The sequence below is a fragment of the Macrobrachium nipponense genome, chromosome 45, assembly GCF_015104395.2.
Source record: "Macrobrachium nipponense isolate FS-2020 chromosome 45, ASM1510439v2, whole genome shotgun sequence".
Classification (NCBI taxonomy): Eukaryota; Metazoa; Arthropoda; class Malacostraca; order Decapoda; family Palaemonidae; genus Macrobrachium; species Macrobrachium nipponense.
This window is the reverse complement of record NC_061105.1, coordinates 3,914,209-3,937,055: the sequence shown is the minus strand read 5'-3', so window position 1 is coordinate 3,937,055 and position 22,847 is coordinate 3,914,209. Positions and strand designations below refer to the sequence as shown.

At 35.8% G+C, this 22,847-nt stretch overlaps 2 protein-coding genes across 2 annotated transcripts; one reads left to right on the top strand and one right to left on the bottom strand.

The window, feature by feature from the left end:
• The first annotated feature begins 760 nt into the window (after positions 1-760).
• Positions 761-6,739, top strand: LOC135214306 (uncharacterized protein C16orf52 homolog A-like). Its single transcript, XM_064248464.1, has 5 exons — positions 761-1,034; positions 2,177-2,232; positions 2,949-3,111; positions 3,739-3,833; positions 4,309-6,739. The coding sequence occupies exons 1-5, from the start codon at positions 932-934 to the stop codon at positions 4,399-4,401; spliced, it is 510 nt and encodes a 169-aa protein (XP_064104534.1). The 5' UTR covers positions 761-931; the 3' UTR covers positions 4,402-6,739.
• A 1,014-nt stretch (positions 6,740-7,753) lies between these two features.
• Positions 7,754-22,483, bottom strand: LOC135214305 (small G protein signaling modulator 3 homolog). The gene is made up of 17 exons (XM_064248463.1): positions 22,339-22,483; positions 21,206-21,424; positions 20,415-20,568; positions 20,064-20,162; positions 16,481-16,644; positions 16,112-16,322; positions 15,044-15,174; positions 14,215-14,448; positions 13,641-13,735; positions 13,153-13,295; positions 12,261-12,411; positions 11,467-11,593; positions 11,057-11,167; positions 9,924-10,091; positions 9,350-9,492; positions 8,835-8,939; positions 7,754-8,622 (listed from the first exon to the last, which is right to left on the bottom strand). The coding sequence occupies exons 2-17, from the start codon at positions 21,348-21,350 to the stop codon at positions 8,371-8,373; spliced, it is 2,433 nt and encodes an 810-aa protein (XP_064104533.1). The 5' UTR covers positions 21,351-21,424; positions 22,339-22,483; the 3' UTR covers positions 7,754-8,370.
• Positions 22,484-22,847: the final 364 nt, after the last annotated feature.

Sequence of the window (22,847 nt, the reverse complement as noted above, 5' to 3'; positions counted from 1 at the left end):
TATGCAGTGTGTGTGTGTGTGTGTGTGTGTGTGTGTGTGTGTGTGTGTGTGTGTGTGTGTGTGTGTGTGTGTGTGTGAAAGTCTCAGCACACTCCATCCGCATAAGCAAAAGGTCACTAGGCTTCATTTCCGAAAAAAAGAAGATGAATCATAATCTCTTGTAAACAAGTCTGCGAAGCGAAAGGCGAATATTAGGACGTTTATATATGAACTGGATTGAAAAGCGGAAACGAAATTGTCGCAATTCTCTTATAGTATTAGATGTATGTATGTATGTATGTATGTATGTATGTATGTATGTATGTATGTATGTATGTATGTATGTATGTATGTATGTATGTATGTATGTATGTAGTACTATCTATACATATACAAAACACCAGCGCATGGCAGTTGAGTTGTGGGAATCACACAATTTCAATAACGTTTTATTATTCACTCCAAATATATAGCATACGAATATACATTAAATACACAAACACACACACACATACAAGCAGATAAAAACAATTTTAGTTGAAAATAAAGAAACACTATAAACCAATAGGTAAACCATTATACTAAACTGAAAATAAACGTCGTTGTTGACTCAATACATAACTAATATATTCATAGACAAATACAGACATGCACAGGACATAAATGTAACCCCAAAAACTATACGAAAAAAAACTATAAAAGTAATTTTATGTTAAAGAAACAATATGTTACGAATCCGAAACCAAACGCCGCTGCTGGGACCCAATAGAGACCCAAAGTCGGGCGAAGAAGTAACAACAAAGAAGAAGAAGAAGAAGAGGGAGGAAGAGGAGGAGGACGAACTGTCAAAAACATCATCTGTCATTCGTCGTCATATCTCGTGATTCATATCTGCGATGTGATTCTTCGTCTTCTTTTTCCTTTTTCCTTCGTCGTCGTCGCCTTCTTCAGGATGGATAAATTAACGATCATCTCGGGAGCTCTGTTCCTGGCAGCTGACGTCTTCGCCGTCGTCAGTCTCGCGATGCCCGACTGGATCGTGTCGGATATCGGAGGTTGATGTCTGTGGGGTTTTTGGGGTCGGTTAGAGTGGACGTGGGGGTTTGAGGGTGGGTTAGATTGTATGTGGGGTTTTAGATGGACGTGGGGTTTCAGGGTTAGATTGTACGTAGGGTCGAAGGTACCTAGGTAATAGGGCTATAGGGATGCAGGCTTACTCGGACCTTGGCTGATTCGGACCCATACTAATAATTTTATATTATAGCCATGGGTATTTCTATATAAGCACTCCGCATCGTTCGTCCCCGCGAATACGAAAGCCACCAGGAATTGGGGCTTTAAATGTATTTCGCCGTGTTCAGTACGAGCCCCTGGGGTTTAATTACAGTTGTCCGAATAAATATTACTTAAAATTCTTGTTCAGGGGGTAAAACTGCATGGAAAAATTGGTCAATCAAATGAAGGTCCGAATAAGCCTGGATAAAGGTCCGAATGAGCCAGTACATGGTCCGAATCAGCCAAGGTCCAAATAAGCCTGTTTCCGGCTACTTATAGCTGTCTGTGAGGTTGGGGTTTTCAGGGTTGGTTAGAGTGTACATGGGGTTTTATGGTTGGCCAGGGTGTATTTGGAATTTCAGGGTTGGTTAGAGTGATGTGGGGTTTTAGGTGGGCGTAGGTTCAGAGTTGGCTAGATTGTACGTGGGGTTTTAGTGTTGGTTAGAGTGGACATGGGGTTTCAGGGTTGGTAAGATTGTACATGGGGTTTCAGGGTTGGTTAGGCTAGATTGTATGTGGGGTTTCAAGGTTAGATTTTATGTGGGTTTCAGGGTTGGCTAGAGTGTATTTGGGGATTTGGCGTTGTAGTTGGTTTAGGATGGGAGGTGAGTAGTATGTGTGTGGGGTTTTAGGGTTTTGGTTGAGTAGGGGAAGGGAGGGAGTACTTGGGGTTGTAGGGTTGAGGTGAGTAAGGAAGGGAGGTAGTCTGTAATTGGGGTTTTAAGGTTGTTGGGGTTCAAGGGTTTGGGGTGGTGCTAATACGCAGCATGTTTTCCTTCTGAAATTTGTTTTTCTGTTTAATTGCTTCATTATTCATAATTTTAACATCGATAGTCAGCAATTACAGGTGGCTATACAAGAAGAAAATTTTTCAGTGATAAATATTCTATTTGGCTAAGTTTTTTTTATATATATTTCACAGGTGACACAAGGCTTGGATTGCTGTGGACTTGTGAAACATTGTATAATAGGTCTCAGGTTAGTTGGTTATTTTTTTATCACAAGTGAAATGAAGTGTTCATATTTAAATGCTGTTCAGACAAGTTGATTGTTTTGTTATTAATTTCATGATGGAGTATTTGTATTCTGTCATTATGAATGTAGACTCGTCTGTTTCAGTCCTTGAATTACAGCAATGTATGAGTTTAATATGTATTTCTATCACAGTTTCTGTTATATGATATTCCTCAAGTCTTTGTTTATGGAGCAGACCCTTTTATTTTCTGTTAATTCTTTAGGTTTTTCATGTTTAGTTTTCCACTTTTTCTGCTGTACTGTACATACATATACTTGGTAGAAAAGGCATTGAGATTTCCATGTTACAGGACTTATTGTGTTGACCCCTGTTATCTCATTAAGAGTTTGAGTAGCTGGCTGCTGTGTCTTTATAGCAAGGCGGGTCTTAGAATAGGGGCAAGGAATGGGCTTAGTTTTTTCCCAGTTCCACTGTTTCTTTACTTACGACCCAGTAGTTTTGAGGCACAATTTCTTATTTCTATTGCTTATTTGAAAGTGTTTATGAAAAAATGGACAGCCGCCATCTATTTGCAGTTGTCCGTTGCTTGAAGTTTAAATGAAAGTTGGAACCTTTAGGCTTAAACCTATTTAATTTAATATTCTGTTAGTGGAAAAATAGCTTGGTCCAGATAATAATTTATGCACAGGTGAAAATTAATTTGCTTTTCTTTCGACAGGTGTGTTATGCACCATCTCTAGGTGGCGCATGGCTTGTTACACTGGGTTGTGTTGTGGTCGGATGCGTTTGCGTCACGGCAACGATTGTACTCTTGGCGTTATCACATTGCCGCATCAGTGTACATGTAATGACATATGCTCGATGGGTTGGATTCACTGCAAGTAAGGAAAAAATTTTTTTCTTTTGATAGTTGCAAAAATGTTCTATAAGTCCAGGTGCCTTTATATAGCTTTAAATGGTTTGTCATTAATAGGTACAATGCAATGCAGTAGAGAATATTAAATCTTTTTTAATACTATACACGCTGTTATATGTATTTTACCAGATTGCTAGTAATATGTTGCAAAATGTCCCTTAAGATTTTGTTTGACTTAATTTTAAATTTTATGTAGCAGCAAAAGAGAAAAATTGTAAATTATTTATCCTTTAAGGAAAGATATTTGACTGAAATATTGACATGCATTCAGCATTCTCTTCTTGGGATAGTAAAGAAAATTTTTATATCGAAACGGAGTGATGAATTACTTATATTTGCTGAATATAACCTCAATTACTAAGAACACTTCGTAATGTTTTGTGTTTGTACTCTAAAGTATACAATAGCCATTTGTTAAAGAGTGCCAGTATTAATTCGCTGTAAGTTCTGCCATAAAAATTTTCTGTGTCAGTAAGAATTTAAAAAATAAAAAACCTTTAAAGTGTTATGTTAATATCCTTATAGTTTCTAATGTAGCAACATTAGTTTTCTTGAATTTGAGTTAGCACTAAGTTGTGTTAAATCTTCCCAGTGGTGCTGTTCTGTCTTGCTGCTGTGGTCTTCCCCATGGGATTTTACGTTGAAGAGATTGGTGGTGAGCCTTACCAGCTTCCTAACAGTTTTCAGGTAAAAAGGAATTTTGAGCATTTTGATTTTGACAGTATTAAATTCTTTCTTCCCTTAAATCTCCAGTCGAAAACCTTTTTGGCAGAGTAAACAGACTATGAACCCAAGAGGGCTCCAAAAGGGAATCAGCCAGCAGAGAGAACAAATTATATTGGAAAAGGTGATAAATAAATATAAATATGAGGGAGTAGAAAAGAAAACTGATACACCTGTATTCCAGATGTCAGTAGAAAATTGTGGAGTTCAGAAGATTGGATAACTGTACTAGGCACTTATCAAATTAACAGCAGCAACATTCATTGCATACAGTAGATAATGTATTTTCTTCATCCACATTTGTTAATTATACTTTGTATGTGTTTAATGGAATACTCTGATCAATATTGATTATAATGGGTACCTGAGATCAGCTTGTTTCATAGTTAAAAGTGACCAAGTACTTAGTCTGTAATCTTTAATTGTTATTTTCTTCCAGGTTGGATACTCATACATATTCTTTGTGTTGGCACTGTGGATGACAGTCGTCTCCGAACTGTTCGCTGGAAAGGTTTGCTTACCCCACTTCTGATCGGAATTTGTTTTGGGTGAAGGAAACGATCGATCTCTCCCATTTTTTATTTTTTAGATAGAAGCAGCTCAGATATATTCCACTTTTTATCATTACTTTACTCCTGATGATGTAGATATGTACTGTACTTAAACTTTTCTATGATCTCATCTTATCACAAATTCTTGTGTATTTTTTATGTCTCGGTACTATTTGTAGTTTTCAACGGTTGTCCATAACTCTTGTTCTGTCTTGTGTATCAGGTATGCTGGTTGCATGAAGCACTGTTATAGGTACAGGTACTATTTGCATTTGTTTATTGATTCATTAGTTTTGTGTGATTTGCAATAGGATTTTGGATGTTAAACATATTTTCTTTTCTTTTATTAATTTTTGTATAAATAATTCATTTCACCTTTTTAAAACAGTATGTGAGGTAAAGGACATATTTTTAATTACTGCTTCTGTGATGCTTTGTGAAATATTTATTCTAAACGGAAAGTAATGTAGAGAGATTGTCATAATGATACGTTTTTGTTGTATGAGGCATGAAAAAAATACCATTTCCTTACCCGGGGGAATAGAAGGATCATCTTGCTTTCTACAGATACTGTTGATGTTTCATTATTGAAAGTTTAGCTAGGTGAACGCTTTATCTTTGCTATAATTCTCAAGAAAAATTTAGAAAAAATTCACAATCCTACAAGACTTGTAATTTTGAAGTTTTGTATACTAGTGTGTTCTCTTTACTTATGAAAAATGCAGTATTATGTAACTGTAAGCAGGTTTTGCAAGTTTTAGGACTTGTAATATGTTTATTAAAACATCAGCTTAGGGAGTTTCCTTGGCAGCTGGTATATTGTTGTGTTACTGTGATAATTTGAGTAAAAACAAACTGCTTGTAAGCTTGGGGCTCAGAAACAATTTCTTGATGAACCTTCAAATGTTGATTCCTAAGTCAAATTATTAATGGATCTGATACATACTCTACACGAGACATATGCTATAATCTTGAGCTTCTAGTAAATAATCACCCATTGACTAAGATATACGTAACTTAACTCTAGATGTATGTAAATGATTGCACTTGAACGTATGGTAGAAAGTTCAAGCTTAGTGAGGTGTTTGTAGATTATAAAGTGATTGCTTTAAATTTATCCATCCCAGTATTTTAGAACAATGGCGCAGCTATGGCTAGAGGATGCAGTTCCAAGTCTGGCTGTCTTTGCCCCAGGTACCGAGGTCTTTGTAAACTACTGTAGGCGTTCAAGGTAATGGTTATTGCCGAGCTATCCTGAGCTTGTTGCGATTTCTTAATTTTACTATAATTTTCAATAGTACATTTGATTCGGTCTGATGGTTTTTTAAACTTATTAGTGGATAGTTACTTACAAGTGCTCCTCACATTTTGTTGTACAGTATACTCATGCGAGACATTCAGTGGTCATTTAATATGGTCATAAATTATTACATACTTTTATGGAACCAGAGTCATAATTGTAGACCCTCATAGGGTTTGCTAAGAGAACCTTTTCTGAAATTATCAGCTGGAATTGTCAAGTATTGATTGTCTGTAAGTTTAAATGGCTGTTCCAGCCCTTTATGTAAAGAACGAAGGTTTGTATGTACTTGTGTTGGAACAAATCTTTATTGATAATACTAGCACATGAAAAAATGTTAGTGCATTGTATTTTTATACACATATCACAGATTTTGAGCAAATTGTAGTAGTGTACATGACACTAGACTTAGTGATGTATGTCGACGCTTACCTCTCATCCCCATATTTTCCTGTCGTAGGCATATAACATGAAATTAAAATACTTAGTAAGCTATATATGTTGGCAGGTATTTTGCTTACAGGCAGTACGATTTCTTCTTTATTATTATTTAGTTTATTTAGAAAATGTATTTGTGAAATATTTTTTTTTTTATTATAAAACTTCTGAAATTGATTTTGAAAAATCTTTGTATGACTTTGGAGTATGTACTAATTTCTAATATCTGGACTTTTTGTTTTTATTTATAAACTGTGAATTCTCTTTTATAATACGTATATGTAAAGCTATATGGAAGAATATTTTTATATGATTTTTAGTACTTTAGTTTTGTCTTCGAAGTGTGGCTGGTGACTAGAGTTTATGTGATAGGAAATGTCTGGTAATATACTCATTGTATATGTTGGAAGGAATGCACAAATGACAAATTATTTGGATCAAGATATTACTTCTATCATAATTTTAAACTTGAAGATTTCTTATTGTTTTTATTGTAGAATAAAGCAGTTTGTGGCTTTATACTCATGAAGTTAGTGTAACTTTTAATTCCAAAGACAATAAAGTTCTATAACAAAAAAATACCTAACCTTGTTATTGCTGGCAAAAAAAAAGGCTTACAAAAAGTCAACCATTACTGCACTATCATAGATTACTTTATATTTTTGTGGATTTATATTGTAATTTTGTATGTGCTGTGTATTCAGCGAGACATACCACCTCTTAGAGGAGTGGGGACAGTCCAGTAAATGTAAAAAAGTAGAAAACACATACTTATCACATCCACGGATAGTGCTGTAGAATGTCCCATCATGAGGACCTTTCCTTATGTTTGAGTGGTATAATCTGTGCTTAGAATTGAGTACGTTCATATTTGTTTTAACTCTACAGTAAGTGCATTGTTTATCGCTTAGAGACTGTCACTGGGCTGCATACATTTTATTTTGTTTATATAGTAACTGAATTTTGAATATAGTAGCAATTGAGGACTGAATCTCCACCCTTGGCTCTACTATACCTTTTAAGAACTTTGCTGGACTGCCCTGTCTCCTCCACATCAACTTCAGCCAATTCTTCTTTAGTTTGGACATTCAAGGTGGTTATACACATGGAGGGAGTGGCCCAGTATTTGCTCTGTAACAGTGACTGGCTGAAATGCATGCAGTGTTTTTGTAGGCAAGCACATGCTGTAGTACATCATTGCCTACCCCTGCTTTGTCATCTGCTCCAGATATGATGGATACTTCAGAGCACCTTAACGGGGGAATGTGACCTATAGGCATTACTAGAGAACCCTCCTTCCTTATGTTCTTAGAACACTTAGGTAAGAGGGCTTTTAATGATTCGATGGCTGCTGTTTATATTTAGCTCCCTCTCACCTCATTGTTCAACTTCAACTTTATCTTGCTGTAAGTTTCAGTCCTTCAGGTAACTTTTATGATTCTTGAGATGTGACGGTTTTCTCATTAAACTTCAGCAAGCAAATACATAAGTATATAAATGCCTGTTACAGTTTGCCTTACATGGTATACTGTAGGGTGCATCTCCTAAAGGGAGAGACAAATGGTGGGACTGAGGACCAAAAAGAGAAAGGAGTGTTCTTGAATTCACTTAGCAAATGTATTTTCACATAATAAATTACATTGTACTGATACTCAATTACTGAAGCAAATTAGCAAATATTCAGAAAAAGGCACAGTAAGTTAAGTCACAGGTCAGAGAATTAATAAATATGGAAGTCATTTTTGTAGGGCAAAGCAATCTTGCTTCAGTTTTTCACAAAATAAATAGGCAAATATAAAAAATAGCATAACGTGCAGAATAAAACTGGAAAAAAGTCTGAGAAAACCAGCTCAAGTTTAATAAATAAGACTGAAGTCTAAGAAGTGGCAAAACAAATTGCATAAAACATTAAGAACTGTGCTTAGCTCTACGTGTTTGTCAAAAACACAAATCCCCACATTCTTGCTATTATACTGGAAGTTCAGTAATATTTCCAAAGTTGACAAAATGAAATCTACATTCCTGGATGTTCTCAACTAAAAGCAAGCATATATCTTCATACTGACTCACAAATATTAGATACTACAAAAATACTGTCAAAATAAGTTTTGGCTCTGTCGCCATGATATATGGATTTCACATCTCGGTCCACTTGCTCTCATGAACATCTGTACTGCGGTACAATACATATGATTACGGCATTTGTCGTGTGCTACAGATCCCACGAAAACAAGTGGTGTTTAACCAGCATGTCCCGAACACCTTCCCTTAGTGGTCTCTGGTCTTGATTAGGAGGTGGAGGAAGCTCCCAGTCAGGATTCAGAGTGAAGGGAAATTGTGCCAGAACTCGAAGCTCACACTTTATCTGGACCCATCCGGGCGAACGGAGAAATGACCAAGGTTGGTACCAGCGTTCCACTATGTCAGCGCTTGAACAAAGTACTTCCAGCCACAGATGCAGTACCTTAAGAGAGGGAATGAACATCATCAATTTCTGAATTCTAGGAAGAATAAATCATTACGTATATAATCCCAAAAGTGGGCTAGCTCAACAAGTTGGACTCAAATGGGTAAAATGAGAGCAATAAATGTGATGTAGGCTACCACAAGACACACTGGCAAGTGTATTATGGTGACAACAAGCACTACAGAAGTGATTACATAGAAACTACCCACCTGTTCATTTAATCCAAGACAAATCAACGACCGAAGTTTAACGTCCATCTGGGCGTGAACTGCATCGTGGCTTACATTGATTGATTGAACGCATCGGTACAGGAGCTGAAATTTGTGTCGAGGTCAATTGATTAAAATTCTTCACACAATTTAGTTCAAGTAAGTAAGAATCCTCAAGGAAAACTTTTAATTGCTATGCTGTTAATGGAATGGAATTAAAACATTTCAGACCAAAGGCCACGTACTGGGACCTATGAGGTCATTCAGCACTAAAAGGGAAATTGAGAGTAAGGAGGTTTTCAATGCGCAACAGGAGGAAAACCTCGCAGTTCCATAATGAAACCATTACTATGAGTAGGTGGAGAGTAAGATAGAGGTGCAGAATATGAAGAGGTACATAAGAGGAATGCCAGGGGCCGAAGTGCCCCCATGTGGCAATGCTGTTATTAAATGTGAAGTGCAAAAGCATTCTAGTACTATATATACTACATATATCTGTAAGCAAAAGTACTAACCTCTTCTGGCGTGAGGACTTTGCCATCCTCGTCCAACCTAAAAGTGCGGCAGAGAACGAGCCGTGAATACACTGATGAGAAGTCGCGTTCTACTTCACGAGCTGCTGCTTCCTCAATGAATAGCCATGGATGGCAAGGACCGCCTAAATATGAATACACAAATTACTCCACCTCATTAACAATGTATGGCAACAGTAGCAAACATGCAACAATCATAGAAATGTAACAAAGGGTTTTAAATATAAAAAAATAAGTATAAGGAATTTAAAAGTTATTTGGCAGAGGGTATTGTAAAATGTATAATAACATGCTTGGGCTAAAAAAATCCAGAATACATACCTTATTGCAAACTGATAAAATACTACAACAATAATTATTTTCAAATGAACAAAAACAAATTCATTGGATAAAATTGCAATATTAAAATGGACTGCACAAATCTACAAAAAACAGAGACATGTTCCAGCATTCATGGACTCAGGTAGGAGTAGTACATGGTATTAATTCATGTGATCTTAACTTGCTGTTGAATAATTAAATTAGCAAGGAGAGAAATCCAGCAACAAAACCCGACCTAGGAGTGATGTCCGATGCATTCCATGTAGGAGAATCCCCTTGATAGCTGGGCAGAGGGTTCCACGAACAAGGTCCGTTACAATTGCGTTGATTGCATCGTCTCCAGCACGGCTGTATTCTTTGCTTCGTTCGTCCAGCATCTCTACAAACTTTGCTGGAAACCATCCTGAAGTCCAGAGGTTTTATTTTCATGGTTTATACATTGCAAAATGCTATAGTTAATCATTATGCTGACTAAAAAGGACCCTGTTCTTGTGTAGTAAATTTTGACATAACTATTTGTGCTTGAAATCCTTCAGCCTTACAAGGTCAGTAGTTATTATAAAGCTTAAAAGTTTTAAAAGTATTTCCATAGAAATTATCAAGCTTTAGTATGAGAAAACAGTCTTCTTTAGCCTCAATTACATGGTTGCTCATTATAATCTTCAAACATTATGAGATCAACTACAAGAGAAAGGAATGTCAGTAAATATTACAAATCTTAACCTGGGTATACACTATGTCATTTTATGCTGGTTTCATTAACAAAAGATACCATTTAATTCATATTGCAGTATGTATACACATCCATTCTCTACATGTATTATTTTAGTTTATATTATTTACATAAAAACTTGCTTTGTCCAACCCCATGAAGTTGAAGCTAATTTAAAAATCCTCATTATGTTGATGCTGTTTAAGATACCTAGGCTTTCTCTTTGGACATCTATTTCTCTGTTACAAGTTAAGGAAGAATGTGGGTCACTCTTCATTATGGTACTTGCTTCTATATTATACCAGAGTTAGGTTTTATCTTACCATGTGATCCCACACTAACAAGCAATTGCAATTTTAGTGAGTTAACTGGAAAAACTTAATTAAAAAATGATACATTTATCATCCCTTTTTTGGCAGTGTAAAATGTGTATTTGTTCAATCATTATCTGTATTGATGGTGATGTTCTCACTGATTTCTTGTTTCAGAAAAGTTCCAAGTCTGTCCCTCTCACCATACATCCTGAATGGTGACAGACACGGACTTGATACTTTGCAGTTACCTTAAATAACTAAAAAAAAAAAAACTTATCCGACACGCTGCCGAAAAAGGGGCAATCAACTTCAGATATAAAGTTGATTGTACACTGATATTACCTCTCAGGCCATTCAATTCACCAATCCAACAGTGCTCATCACGCTGTGATACGATCGTAATTATATCATTTTTTCGAAAACCCAGTTCATCGTCGTCATGTCGTTCAAAATCTGGAATGAGATGTGTTGATTTACATCTGTACTGTTGTTACTTCATATACCATGGTAAGTTCAACAGCTACTTAACATCCTCCTCTTAAAATTTTTCAAGTACATTATAGTACACTGTATGATACATACCAATACATTCAGATCATTAAAGCAATGAGAAAAATAACAGCAAAAGCAGGTTATGAAGACAGAGTTGGCAATATGAAAAACTACAGAGATTATTAGATACAGTCATTTTACAGAAGTACTGTAGTACTCAGAACCATAATAAATTCACTCAAAGATTTAATATTACATACCCAGTAAAGCCTTTGCCCTCCTGTGTCTTGACCTAGCAGTTGCCAAGAATTCCGGCAGATCTTGTGCATGAGATTCCAAAGAGTAGTCAGGCGCAAGTGTTATAGATCCAAAGGACGGCTCAACGCCCTGTAAAGAATACAGCTTGAAAGGAACAGCCACTGAAGCATCAGTCCTAATAACAGGAATAATATTGATACCACTTGTACATCAGGAAGGCAAGTTAACAGTCACTTTGAGGGTCTGGCTTTCCGATAAGTAAAAAAAGTCTGTTACGTAAAAAAGCCCCTACGTACATCATAGCCTACACTTGAATGTTTTCTAGATATCTTAAAGCTAACAGCAATTCCACATTAGTTATTAACCAAAAATAACCTGTAGTTCACATTAACCTTCAATTTAAGAGATTTATCTACAAATATATGACACCTAAACTAGTAGCGTAAGAAAAATGAAGATATAATAACATAACTGTATCTAAGCTGTATCTAAATTTCTATTACACAAATATGCAACATACCGCCCTTTCATGTATCGATATCGAATGTCGTCTCCAGTATAGTGCATTAATCTGCTTATTTTTGCATGCAATCTTTAAGCTTGGTGCTGACTATAATGTGCTGCAATCATTTTTCACAAATCCCGCTTAGTGAATCAAGAAACCAACTCTTAGAACATATCATTGCTTGTCAGCTCAATAAAGCCATTAATAACTGAAAAAAAGTCCGTAGATCTTGTGGACTTTTGTAACTAGTTAATGTAATAAGAATTCTCTGGATACCAACAAACACTTTACCTGAAAATGCCTTCCAACCTGAAGTACAGCCTCTCGAAGATCTACCAACAGCTCGGTCTGCCGAATATTTTTGTTCCGCATGTCGTCTGCACTGCCATCCTCTCCAAAGAGAATAAGTTCTAACATGGATTTGTTCTTTGTTACTTGACGTCTGCAAGGAAAATTCAAACAGAAGATAAGGTTCAAATTGCAAATAATAAAGATAATACCAACACTAAAGGCCACTAAAGACCTTTATATTTGTTAAATAGCTGTAGTGTTTTGAAATGAAGGGAAAATAATGATTTTTATGATAAAATCCACTTTTTAAGGTAATTACACTCTTCTCATTTACTTTCTCTGTGTCTACCTCCACCCTCCAAAGGGTGGGGATAATTATTCGGAGCATTTGTTAACGATTGTTCAATTTTAACGCTTGTTAAACCCGCGCTAAGTAGCCGCAGATAAAGCTAATGACAGAGGGTAAGTTCCACCACAAAATTACAAATCATTTTCTCTCCGAGAGGGCTACATCAGCAAATCACACCTAGAATTAAATGTTACATTAGCATGCATAACAATCTAAAACCTTCAGAAGTACTTAATATTTCATGCCATAATTTTTGCTGTTTCACAGAACTGGCAATGAGAAGTGAAGGAATATGGTTGCACATCCCAAATCTTTTCAATATATATCTATTTCAAACTTTTTAAATGAGACTGACCTATGATGGTTATTATAATTTTAAATGTAGATACATTTCTTGAAATAACTTCCAACTATATCTTGCATATTTTCACTTATCCAAGCCCATAAAATAAATCCCAATGAAAAAAACCTATAAATGATTTACAGATAAGAATTATTTTATAGCTTCAAGCGCTACAGTATGTTGTCTGTTTTGACTCTCACCTGTTCAGCTGTTGCTTGGGTAAATTTGTAGAGTGATCTGGATTTATCAGAGCGCCATGGTCAGCCATCAAGTAAGCTAGGTGTCTCCGGCGATGGGTCTCCACCATAACGTCTGTCAAGCTACCACAAACACTCTCCATCACCTGAGGAAAAAATATGGTTCAAAATCCTTTATAATCTTCAACATAAATTTCATAAATCTCTCCACAACCAAAAAAGGAAAAGGCATACATACTCAAGTTTAATCAACAAAACTTTCAGAGTCGTGAAAGTAGACAAAATAGTATTACTTTTTTCATAAAAGACAGTGGTACATAGTCAAAAATTATCATCTTGGCTACAAGTTTGTACCAATTTTTTTAGCATTTGTGTACGTACATCATCAGTAAGCTAAAAAGTCATCAGTAAGCAAAAGGGTTAAATCATATCATATACATCAAGAACACACTGCACTTCAAATAAAGTTCACAAACATTAATAGAACTTACTCTGAATAAGCATTCCACATCATCCACATCGCCAGGAATGTCGGACAGTGCATTGAATATTTGCGCTGAATTCTCCAAACTACGAAGCTCAGCCTCTGTAATGAAGAAACAAATCTTTAAAACTTGTTAAGTCGATATAAAATTGAATATAAGAATGAGAGAAATGTGTTATATTTTTTTTATGTTGGATCAAACAAACACTGGAATGTCAATATAAATAGAAGTTCCTTTAGACAATGTATAAATTAGTGATGGTTCCAAGAAATTCTTGTTTTTGACAATTTAATGGTACATGCTATGGAGATTTAAAGGCTCTGCTCTAACTTGACCCTGCAAATCAATTATCGTCAAGGCAAATGTACTACAGTATGTCTTGAAATGCATACTTCAAAAAAATCATTCATCATCCCTGTCTTGTAATCACATGTAAGACCATCTACTCTTAGTTTAAATTATAGTTTGTACTTTAAAAAAAAAAACATTAATAACCTGGCAATTGATAACTAAAATACTGGCAATTGATTACGTTCTAAAATAAAGATAAAAGAAATGGCAAAACAATGACCTTTCATACCTTTGATCTTAAGCATTGCTAAAGTTACTTGGAAGAGAACAATTGACCCATCGAGGAAAAACAAGTCCCACACCCGAAGGAGAATCTTCATGTGCAGCACTGAAGCAAAAACAGTCACAAACCAATGAAGAGTGATGAGGGAGAGTTCTATGTCGTGTTCTCGAACAACTGACTCAACACCTGGTAAATGAGTAGCCACCAAAGCAGCAAGAACGCGTTGGTCAGCTTGTACACCTGTAAAACAAAGATGATCTTATTTATGAAACTAAGCTTCAAGGTTTGGAAATCAACCTTAGCTGTAAGAAGTTGCAATAATGGTCATAATTAGGGTTGATGTTTTTACATTTTAAATTTAGCAAATCAAGTTTTCTACAAACACCTATTACAGTATTTTCTATTGTGTTGCCTACTAGTACTACATATTTTGCCTGAAACACAAACACAAGCTGTAGGATAATTTCCTTCCAAATGTCTTATTCCAACTGGCATCTTCATAAAACATGCATACTACTTTTGTTCTTTCTGCAGAAGCTTGAAAACCTACTAAAGAGGCCCAAGCAGATTTATTTTTGTGAAGGCAATATTCAGAATACACTGGGCACATTGTAAGTTTGAGGGTGTGTAGAATCAGACATATTATATTTTGACAGTATACCTGGTTACTGATCTGTGCTAATTTTATTGCAAGGAGGACAGATGTGCCGCTCAAAACACTTCCCTTTGGGATACCATTTTTCAGTTCATATACAGCAGGATATGCTCCACAACTGCTTAAACTTGACTTCTTAAATAAGAGAAAAGGGAAACGCTGATTGACAGACGACCTTACCCAAGAGTGTGGAAGAGTAGTAGGAGGCAGGAAGGAGGTCTTCTACAATTGTACACATAACCCAGAATGCCTCTTCTTCTTCTAAGAAAAGTAGGAGAGATGCAGCAATCATCCCTGTCCCTTGGCAGTACCTGGCATGCATCCCAGTTAGTAGACATCATGCAGCATGACAAAGGGTTAGATCATTGTTACAAAGCTCAGACAAATGTTTAGAGTGCATCTACTTTACAAATAGAGAATTATACAAGAAGCAATATTACAAGATGATCAGTTGACAGTGAAAGAAAGAAATGATTTCAAAGCATTTTCATCTTTACTCCACAGCTTAAAGACACAGCCATTTGTTATTAATAATAATTATTGAACGAGACATAGCCACTTGCTATTGAAAAGAGAACAAGTGTTATGCAGGACTCTTGAAAAATTTGTAGAAAGCAAAGTATTGTAGACAAATTTAAAATGCTCAATTTTATATATAAAGATCATTATATGTCAACCTTTTTTTAACAGAAACTATATTCTGAAGCTGGCAGAACAGTTCCAGCATATGTTTGAAATAACAAAGATAAGTTTTTTTATGTCTATGGAGTTTTTCGGATATTCTTGAAAATACTTATACGTACCGTCTATATACCTCTAAAAGTTTATAAAGTTTTTGAGTTGTCACTCGCTAGATGTGCGGACTTTTCTAAACATAAATTACTATTACATCATAAAAGGGTTACAAGACTAGATTTCATGAAAAAATAAGTTAGTGGTATACTCTAATACAAAATTACCCAGAATTCCAATTAAAAAAAAAACTACAAAAAATGGAGGGACTACACTATTTCTTAAAAATTTCATTATGGTCAATGTCCCAGTAATTTTGGCAAGGCTTGATGTAAAATTCAAATTCTATAGAACTTGAGATAAAAGATTGTTGTACAAGGTTCACCCAGTATAAAAAAAAAACAGTCAATAGAACATCTGTGCTTTCATACTGATAATGCATTGCAAAATGTATGAGTAAGTTCATCACACCGGTGAAAATCTTTCACACAACAACGTTACCAGAGTAAAACTCACCCAATATCAGGATAGAGCCAGGCAAGCGAACGGAGAACACGTCTCAGACGTGGAATGCCTGTTGATGTAAGCTGAGAGAAGCAGGCATTGGTAGGCATGGTGCGGAGGAGATCCTTTTCGATCTGCTTGCTAGTCATCAGAGCATCATTGCTGGATGCTTTTACAACTTCTCGGTATGATATATCAGACTGCTGCTGTTTCTGAAGAGCACCTGCATTATATAAAAACTACGGTTGAAATCCATCCCAATTTTTCGTTGAAAAAATTCTTGTCAAATGTGACATGGCAATGACATCATACACTGTAAATTCATGAGCTAGAAAATGCTTGATATAATGATAACAACATCGATGTCGACGAATTCCTTACCAGACAGCCTCATCCACAGCTGCGGACGAAGAGAATGAGGTACTCCTGCCCGAACCATTCCTCTCAACTTGTCCGTTCTTGGCAAGCGGACATCTACATGATCCCATGTCAATTCTCCTACTTCATCACTGTGGCTGAATTCCAAGTAAGCTATCCACTGCAACCTATAAAAGTATTTACTTTTAAAAATGGTTAAGGTTTTATTGATAAAGGCCATGTAAGGGGTTCAGAAATAACCTGAACGTGAACGCAACCCCATAATTAATCCTCTCGTGCCAAGTGAGCCAGAGGACAAAGATACCCGAGAGATGATACTTATGTGGTACGTATTACTGTTTTAGGTAAAAAAATTTAAAACATAGAGGCTAAGGTCCTTTAACCCCTTACAAGATTAACCCGAGATATATCGTTATCAGTGTGCTAAATATTTTGGACTTACCACGAGATATCTCGTTGAAAAGTTAAACGTGAATATTGGGCTAATACGAGATTTCTCGTGGCTCAGTATTGTTACAGCAGGCTTCTCCGAGATATCTCGTCCTATATCATACGTTTGGCAGTGGTATTTGCTGCTGGAAGTCGTGAGTTACCAACGATAATTTTCTGTATTTTTTCGCGCAGACGACGCGTCATTAGTAGCACTTCAGCTGCCATCTTTGACCTTTGTTTTTTTTGTTTTTTGCGTATTTTTGCCTAATTAGGTAAGTTTGGTTGCATTATTTGTCATCTTAGACTGATTATATGTTATATTATTGATTCATCGTGTTGCTGTTGTGTCTTGTTAGCTAACCCCATGAGTATTTTGTGGTATATAGAGTAACCGGTGATCTTGAGAGGTTGTTCGTTCGTTTGTACGTATTTTATATCGTATTTTCGCCAGTTCTAAGTAAATTTGGTTGTTTATTTGTCATCTAAGACTGTTTATATGTTATATTATTGACTTATTATGATGATTTCGTGTCGTTTCTTTGTCTCTTGACCATTTTGTGATACGTCAAGTATAATTTTTTCCAAGGATTTTTTTTTTCCTTTTTTTACGATGAGTACGCACTATTTTACTAGCTCTCCAGTGGTGACTTTTAGAATCTTCTGTATTTCTTCATTTTCACGTTTTAGGTAAGTTTCATTGTTCTTTTTTTTTATTTTAGACTGTTTATATGATATATTGTCGAGTAATTTGTTAGTATCTTGACTATTTATTAATTATTCTAGCCTTTTATTTATTTTTTATTTTAGCCCAGTTATGGCAAATTACCATGACAACAGTGATACTGAGGAATCATTTACAGAGCTTGAAAGTTCTGGCTCAGAAGGCGACGATTCAAGCTTGGATGATTCCAGTGACGATGACAGCGATACCAATACAGATACAGATACAGTAATGGATGAAACACAATGGAGGAGAATCGCAGATTCTACTGACCCTCCACCCCCTCGATTTCCATTCACAGGAACAACAGGTCTCAATATCCCAGGGAATATTGAAAGTATGTCGCCTTTAGATTTTTTCCATGTATTTTTTGATGATGAACTGATTGAACTTATTTGCACTGAAACCAATAGATTTGCTGAGCAATGCAATGCAGACCCAAATACGTGGCATCCTGTAACTCCACCTGAACTCAGAGTTTTCTTAGCACTAAATACTTTGAAAGGAATTGTGAAGAAGCCAGAAGAATCCTTGTATTGGTCTAAAAAATCCACTTCTTAACAACCCCAATTTTTGCTGAAACTATGCCTTTCAAAAGATACAAGAAAATCAGGCAGTACCTGCATTTTTCTGATAATGAAGCATACGATGCAAATTCGCATCCTAATCCAAAACTGAATAAGATATATCCTATTTATGTGCACTTAGAAAATAAATTTAGAACTGTCTACACCCCACAAAGATATTTCAATTGATGAGAGTCTCTTGCTATATAAAGGAAGATTGGGATGGGTACAATATATCCCATTGAAGAGATCAAGATTCGGCATAAAGTTCTTTATGTTATGTGAAGCGAGTACAGGATGTGTGTGGAGTTTTTTTATTTATGTAGGTAAAGGAACACAATTCGACCAGGATTTCAATGAATTGCCTAAATCCTCACAGGTTGTAATGACTTTACTGAAACCTCTTTTGAATAAAGGCTATTGCCTTACAATAGACAATTATTACACCAGTCCTGAGTTAGTGGATATTCTAGTAAAATGTAGAACAGATTGCTATGGCACTGTTAGAATAAATCGAAAAGACCTGCCAGTTTCATTGAAAACTGAAAAGTTGAAGAAGGGGGAAATGTCTGCTTATCGTAGAGGTAAAGTTATGGCCATGAGATGGAAGGATAAAAAAGATGTTGTTCTACTCTCCACAGTTCACAATAGTGATGAAGTCGAAATTGCGAGTAGGAGAGGTACGAAAAAGAAGCCCAAAGTTGTAGTAGACTATAACCACACAATGGGTGGTGTGGATAAGTTGGATCAAAACTTGGCAAATTATCCTGTTCCCAGGAAAAGAACAAAAAAATATTACAAAAAAGTTTTCTTCCATCATCTAGATCTAGCCCTTTGGAATGCATATCAGTGTTTCAAGATGAGTAATGAAAATTGCTGTTCATCTCTCAAATTCAGGTTGGAAATAATTGATTCAACTCTGAAGAAGTATCATGCTGAAATCCCTCAAACAAGACCAGGTAGACCATCTATTTCAGCGAATCCTACCCGCTATTCAGGAAGGCATTTTCCAATTGACATTCCTCCTACACCCAAAAAGAAATTTCCTACAAGGCAATGTGTTGTTTGCTCTAAGAAAAGGGATAATAATGGAAAACCGATCAGACGAGAGTCTCGCTACATGTGTGAGATATGTGAAGTTAGTCTGTGTATAACCCCCTGCTTCAAATCATACCATACAAAATGATTGGGAAATACACTGGTTTATGTGAAGTGAATTTTTTTTTTTTTTTTTTTTTTTTACCCAAATGAAGAGAAATATATGATTTTGTTTATTCTAATGGTGAAATTTTTTTTTTTTTATTCAAATGAAATGAAAAAATACTTTTATCACAATGAAGTGGAAAAATAAAATGTTATCAAGCATCAATATGATTTTTATTCAATTCCTATCATCAAAATTACTAAAACGAAGCATACGAGATATCTCGTGATAGAATAAAATGATTATAATTTATACGAGATAACTCGTTATTGGCCATAAAAAGGTCTCAGTGGAGTTTTCTAAAAATTACAATTTTACATAAAATAATCACAATTTCTGTTGAAATCAAATTAGAATAGAGTCTAAACAAGTTATATTTTAATTTAATTCAATAAAACAATTAGATTCTTTTTGAAACATTATGTTGAAAAAATAAGTCTTTGAAGGGGTTAAGTACCATTAAAAAAAATCGTAGACATTTATCTTGAAACTTTACAAATCTTTACATTCTTTTCATCACAGTGCTTGCAAAATTTTCCATTCCCATACATTTTTTCATAAGATAAATCTTCATGTACTACACCGTAAAGAATTTGAATTTTTCACCGATAATGAACAAGAAATTTTGTAACATCAGTACTGTGTCATGCTCAACATACAAACCTGTGCTGTGGATCTTCAATAAATGGCTGACTTAGAAGTTTTGTGCTGCTTTGTTCTGGTCCATCTTCTTCTTCCACACGAAACCCAAATTCATCAAACCTGAAACAGTTTTCCCAGTTTTACAATGAAGACCTACAACTAAATAGTACAGTGTAATAGCAAGCCATTACTACTGCACTCTGGTCCTAAACCAGTACACCTCAATGTGCATTTGTACTTTGTTTCAAGTTGGTCAGAACTGGGTGTTAATTACAAGACTTTTAAGTTGGTCAGAACTGGGTGTTAATTACAAGACTTTAAATTTTAATTCTACAACATACACTACTAATTACATGCCCCAAGCTTTCTCACCTGTAATCTGGCTGGTGATTGGGATCATCGTGCTGATCCTGTTGTGAAAGCCTGGTCAGAATATCTTGTGGCCACATTGAAGGGGTCACGGCAGAAAATGGACCTCCCACACATGGTTCTCCTAAGCCTCCACACGACCTTCCAATGCTTATACCTGAAATGTTAAGATATGAGGGTAGTGTGTTCCTCAGATACACTTACTCTCCAACGGATAATAATTATGATGCCAGAACCCTGGCTATCAAAGATACAATGGGAAATAATATACAGAACAGCACATAATCATATCTTTATACTGGATGTGGAATTAACACTTTACTGATAGGAAATAACGCATATGACCTCCCTATAATGAATATTTTCAAGAATTTGTGATATCCATTAACACTGAAAACTTTTAGAAATTATCTAACATTTCTATTTTTGATACATTAAACCAGATCTGATAGTGACTTCCACAGGTTTTAATGTGGTATGTATCCACCTTTGCGGCGTGTTTAGTACAAGCCCGTTGAGGATTACTGTAAAAAAACAAACAAAATTACTATAAATATCTTAAAAGATAATGACCCATGAGAAATATTAGTCCTAGATAACAACCTACGAAAACCCTTGGGGGTCACCATCTAGGACAAATCCAATTACGTAGACCTTTTGAACACAAACTGCATGGTTTATGTTCGGTGGTTCATATTTTTCTGAAAATGAACTGCCATAGCTAACTTTCTGACTTTCATACACACACGACAAACACTGCTGACAATACTGCTGACATATCCAGAATAATTTACCTGTAGACAGTCCCTCTGGTGCATCAGGGAGAAAGACCTCATCATTTTCATCCTCGTCTACGGCTGTGTCAACGTGGACATGAGTCGAACCATCAGTGTAACCTTCTGGAGCACGAACACCAAAGAGTGAACGTGCTATTTCCATAGTAAACGAGCACCGGCTGGCACCACTACACAGTTGAGTACCTGTGCCAAACCGCTGCTGCTGCTGTGCTGTGCCTGAAGGTGAAAAAAAAAAAACTCAGTACCAATATTCAGTTACAAACCATTTTTTTAATATATATAATGAGAACAAAGGTACAACAAAAGACTACGACCACAGCCTGATTCAAGGCAATTGCCGAAGGAGATATTTGCTGCATTTTGCGTATGTTTTGTTCATGCTCATGTGGTTTATGTTTATAATATTTATCATCTTTTGCTTATGCTTTTACATTCATCCCGGAGGGACTGGTACTACTAATGGCTCTCAATTGTGCAAGTTAATTGGCAGTTGCTGAGCTAGAGGGCCACTATAGCCGTCTGTAATTTAATACAGCTATCTAAATCTACCTTAAGGGCTCCTAGGGGAAATCTGGTGCATACTACCTAGGTAACTATACTAATGTAGGCCATAGCCTAACAGCATATCTGCTACCCTACAATCTTTTATATACAATTACCCAATATCCTATAATTATTTGACGGCGCAAAGAAAGGTATTAGCATGCAATCATTATGCATAATTTATAATTTATTCACATCGTAGTTCAATGGCGTAGGTAGTAGGTAGCCTATAGATTCGATCCTATCCACAGTTTGACAGAGAGGAAGTTAGGTAATCATGATAATGGTTTTACTTAAGCTTCTAAGAGTCTCCCAAGTGTGTTCTGTTCTATCCTAGAGTTTTGTAAAACCTAAACCGGTTTAATAATGGAAAAATTAACGAACTTAAAAAAAGAAGTCGCGTCTACCTAGCATAAAATGCCAAAGCCATTAATGGCCTACCTACAAAAAACCTAGAATAATTCCTCATAAAACAGTATTTAAAACTCGTTCATTTTCTCACATAGCGGCTTCATCTCTCTATATATAACTAAATTAACCTTATTCTTAATTTATTTTTGCTGTTTCAGACTTAATTCAAGGCTAACCTGTAGTCTGCTGGGTTCTTGCGTAGGCGTTGCTATTGTCTAAAGGCAATTTTGACAGCTGGTGACTCGGTTCTTCTTCCTCCTCCCTGCTTGTGTGGAACTCCTGGTCTCCAAACAATGGCGGTAGCGTATCACTCAGCTCTTTCTGATTCTGCGTCCTATTCTGTGAATGCACAGAGAGTCCAAACTAATAAAACTGATTACAGGTTGGTTGTTCTCTGTCCATGATTTGAGAACAGTTTTCTCTCGCGTTTTTATTCCATTTCCCGTCTTACTCCAGCGATTAATTTTCCTGCTGCTTCTTTCTCATTTCGAACTGAAATTTTCTGTCCTCATAATTCTGACTGTTTTATCTAATTAATTTCGTAATGTTCACATGACGTACACATAGACACTTCATTTCATTTTATATATTTCTATGTTCCTCGGTAATATATAAACGGCACAACCACACAGAATATGTTAAAAAAAATTCGGAAAACTACTGATTCCTTCTTGTTATTTGATAT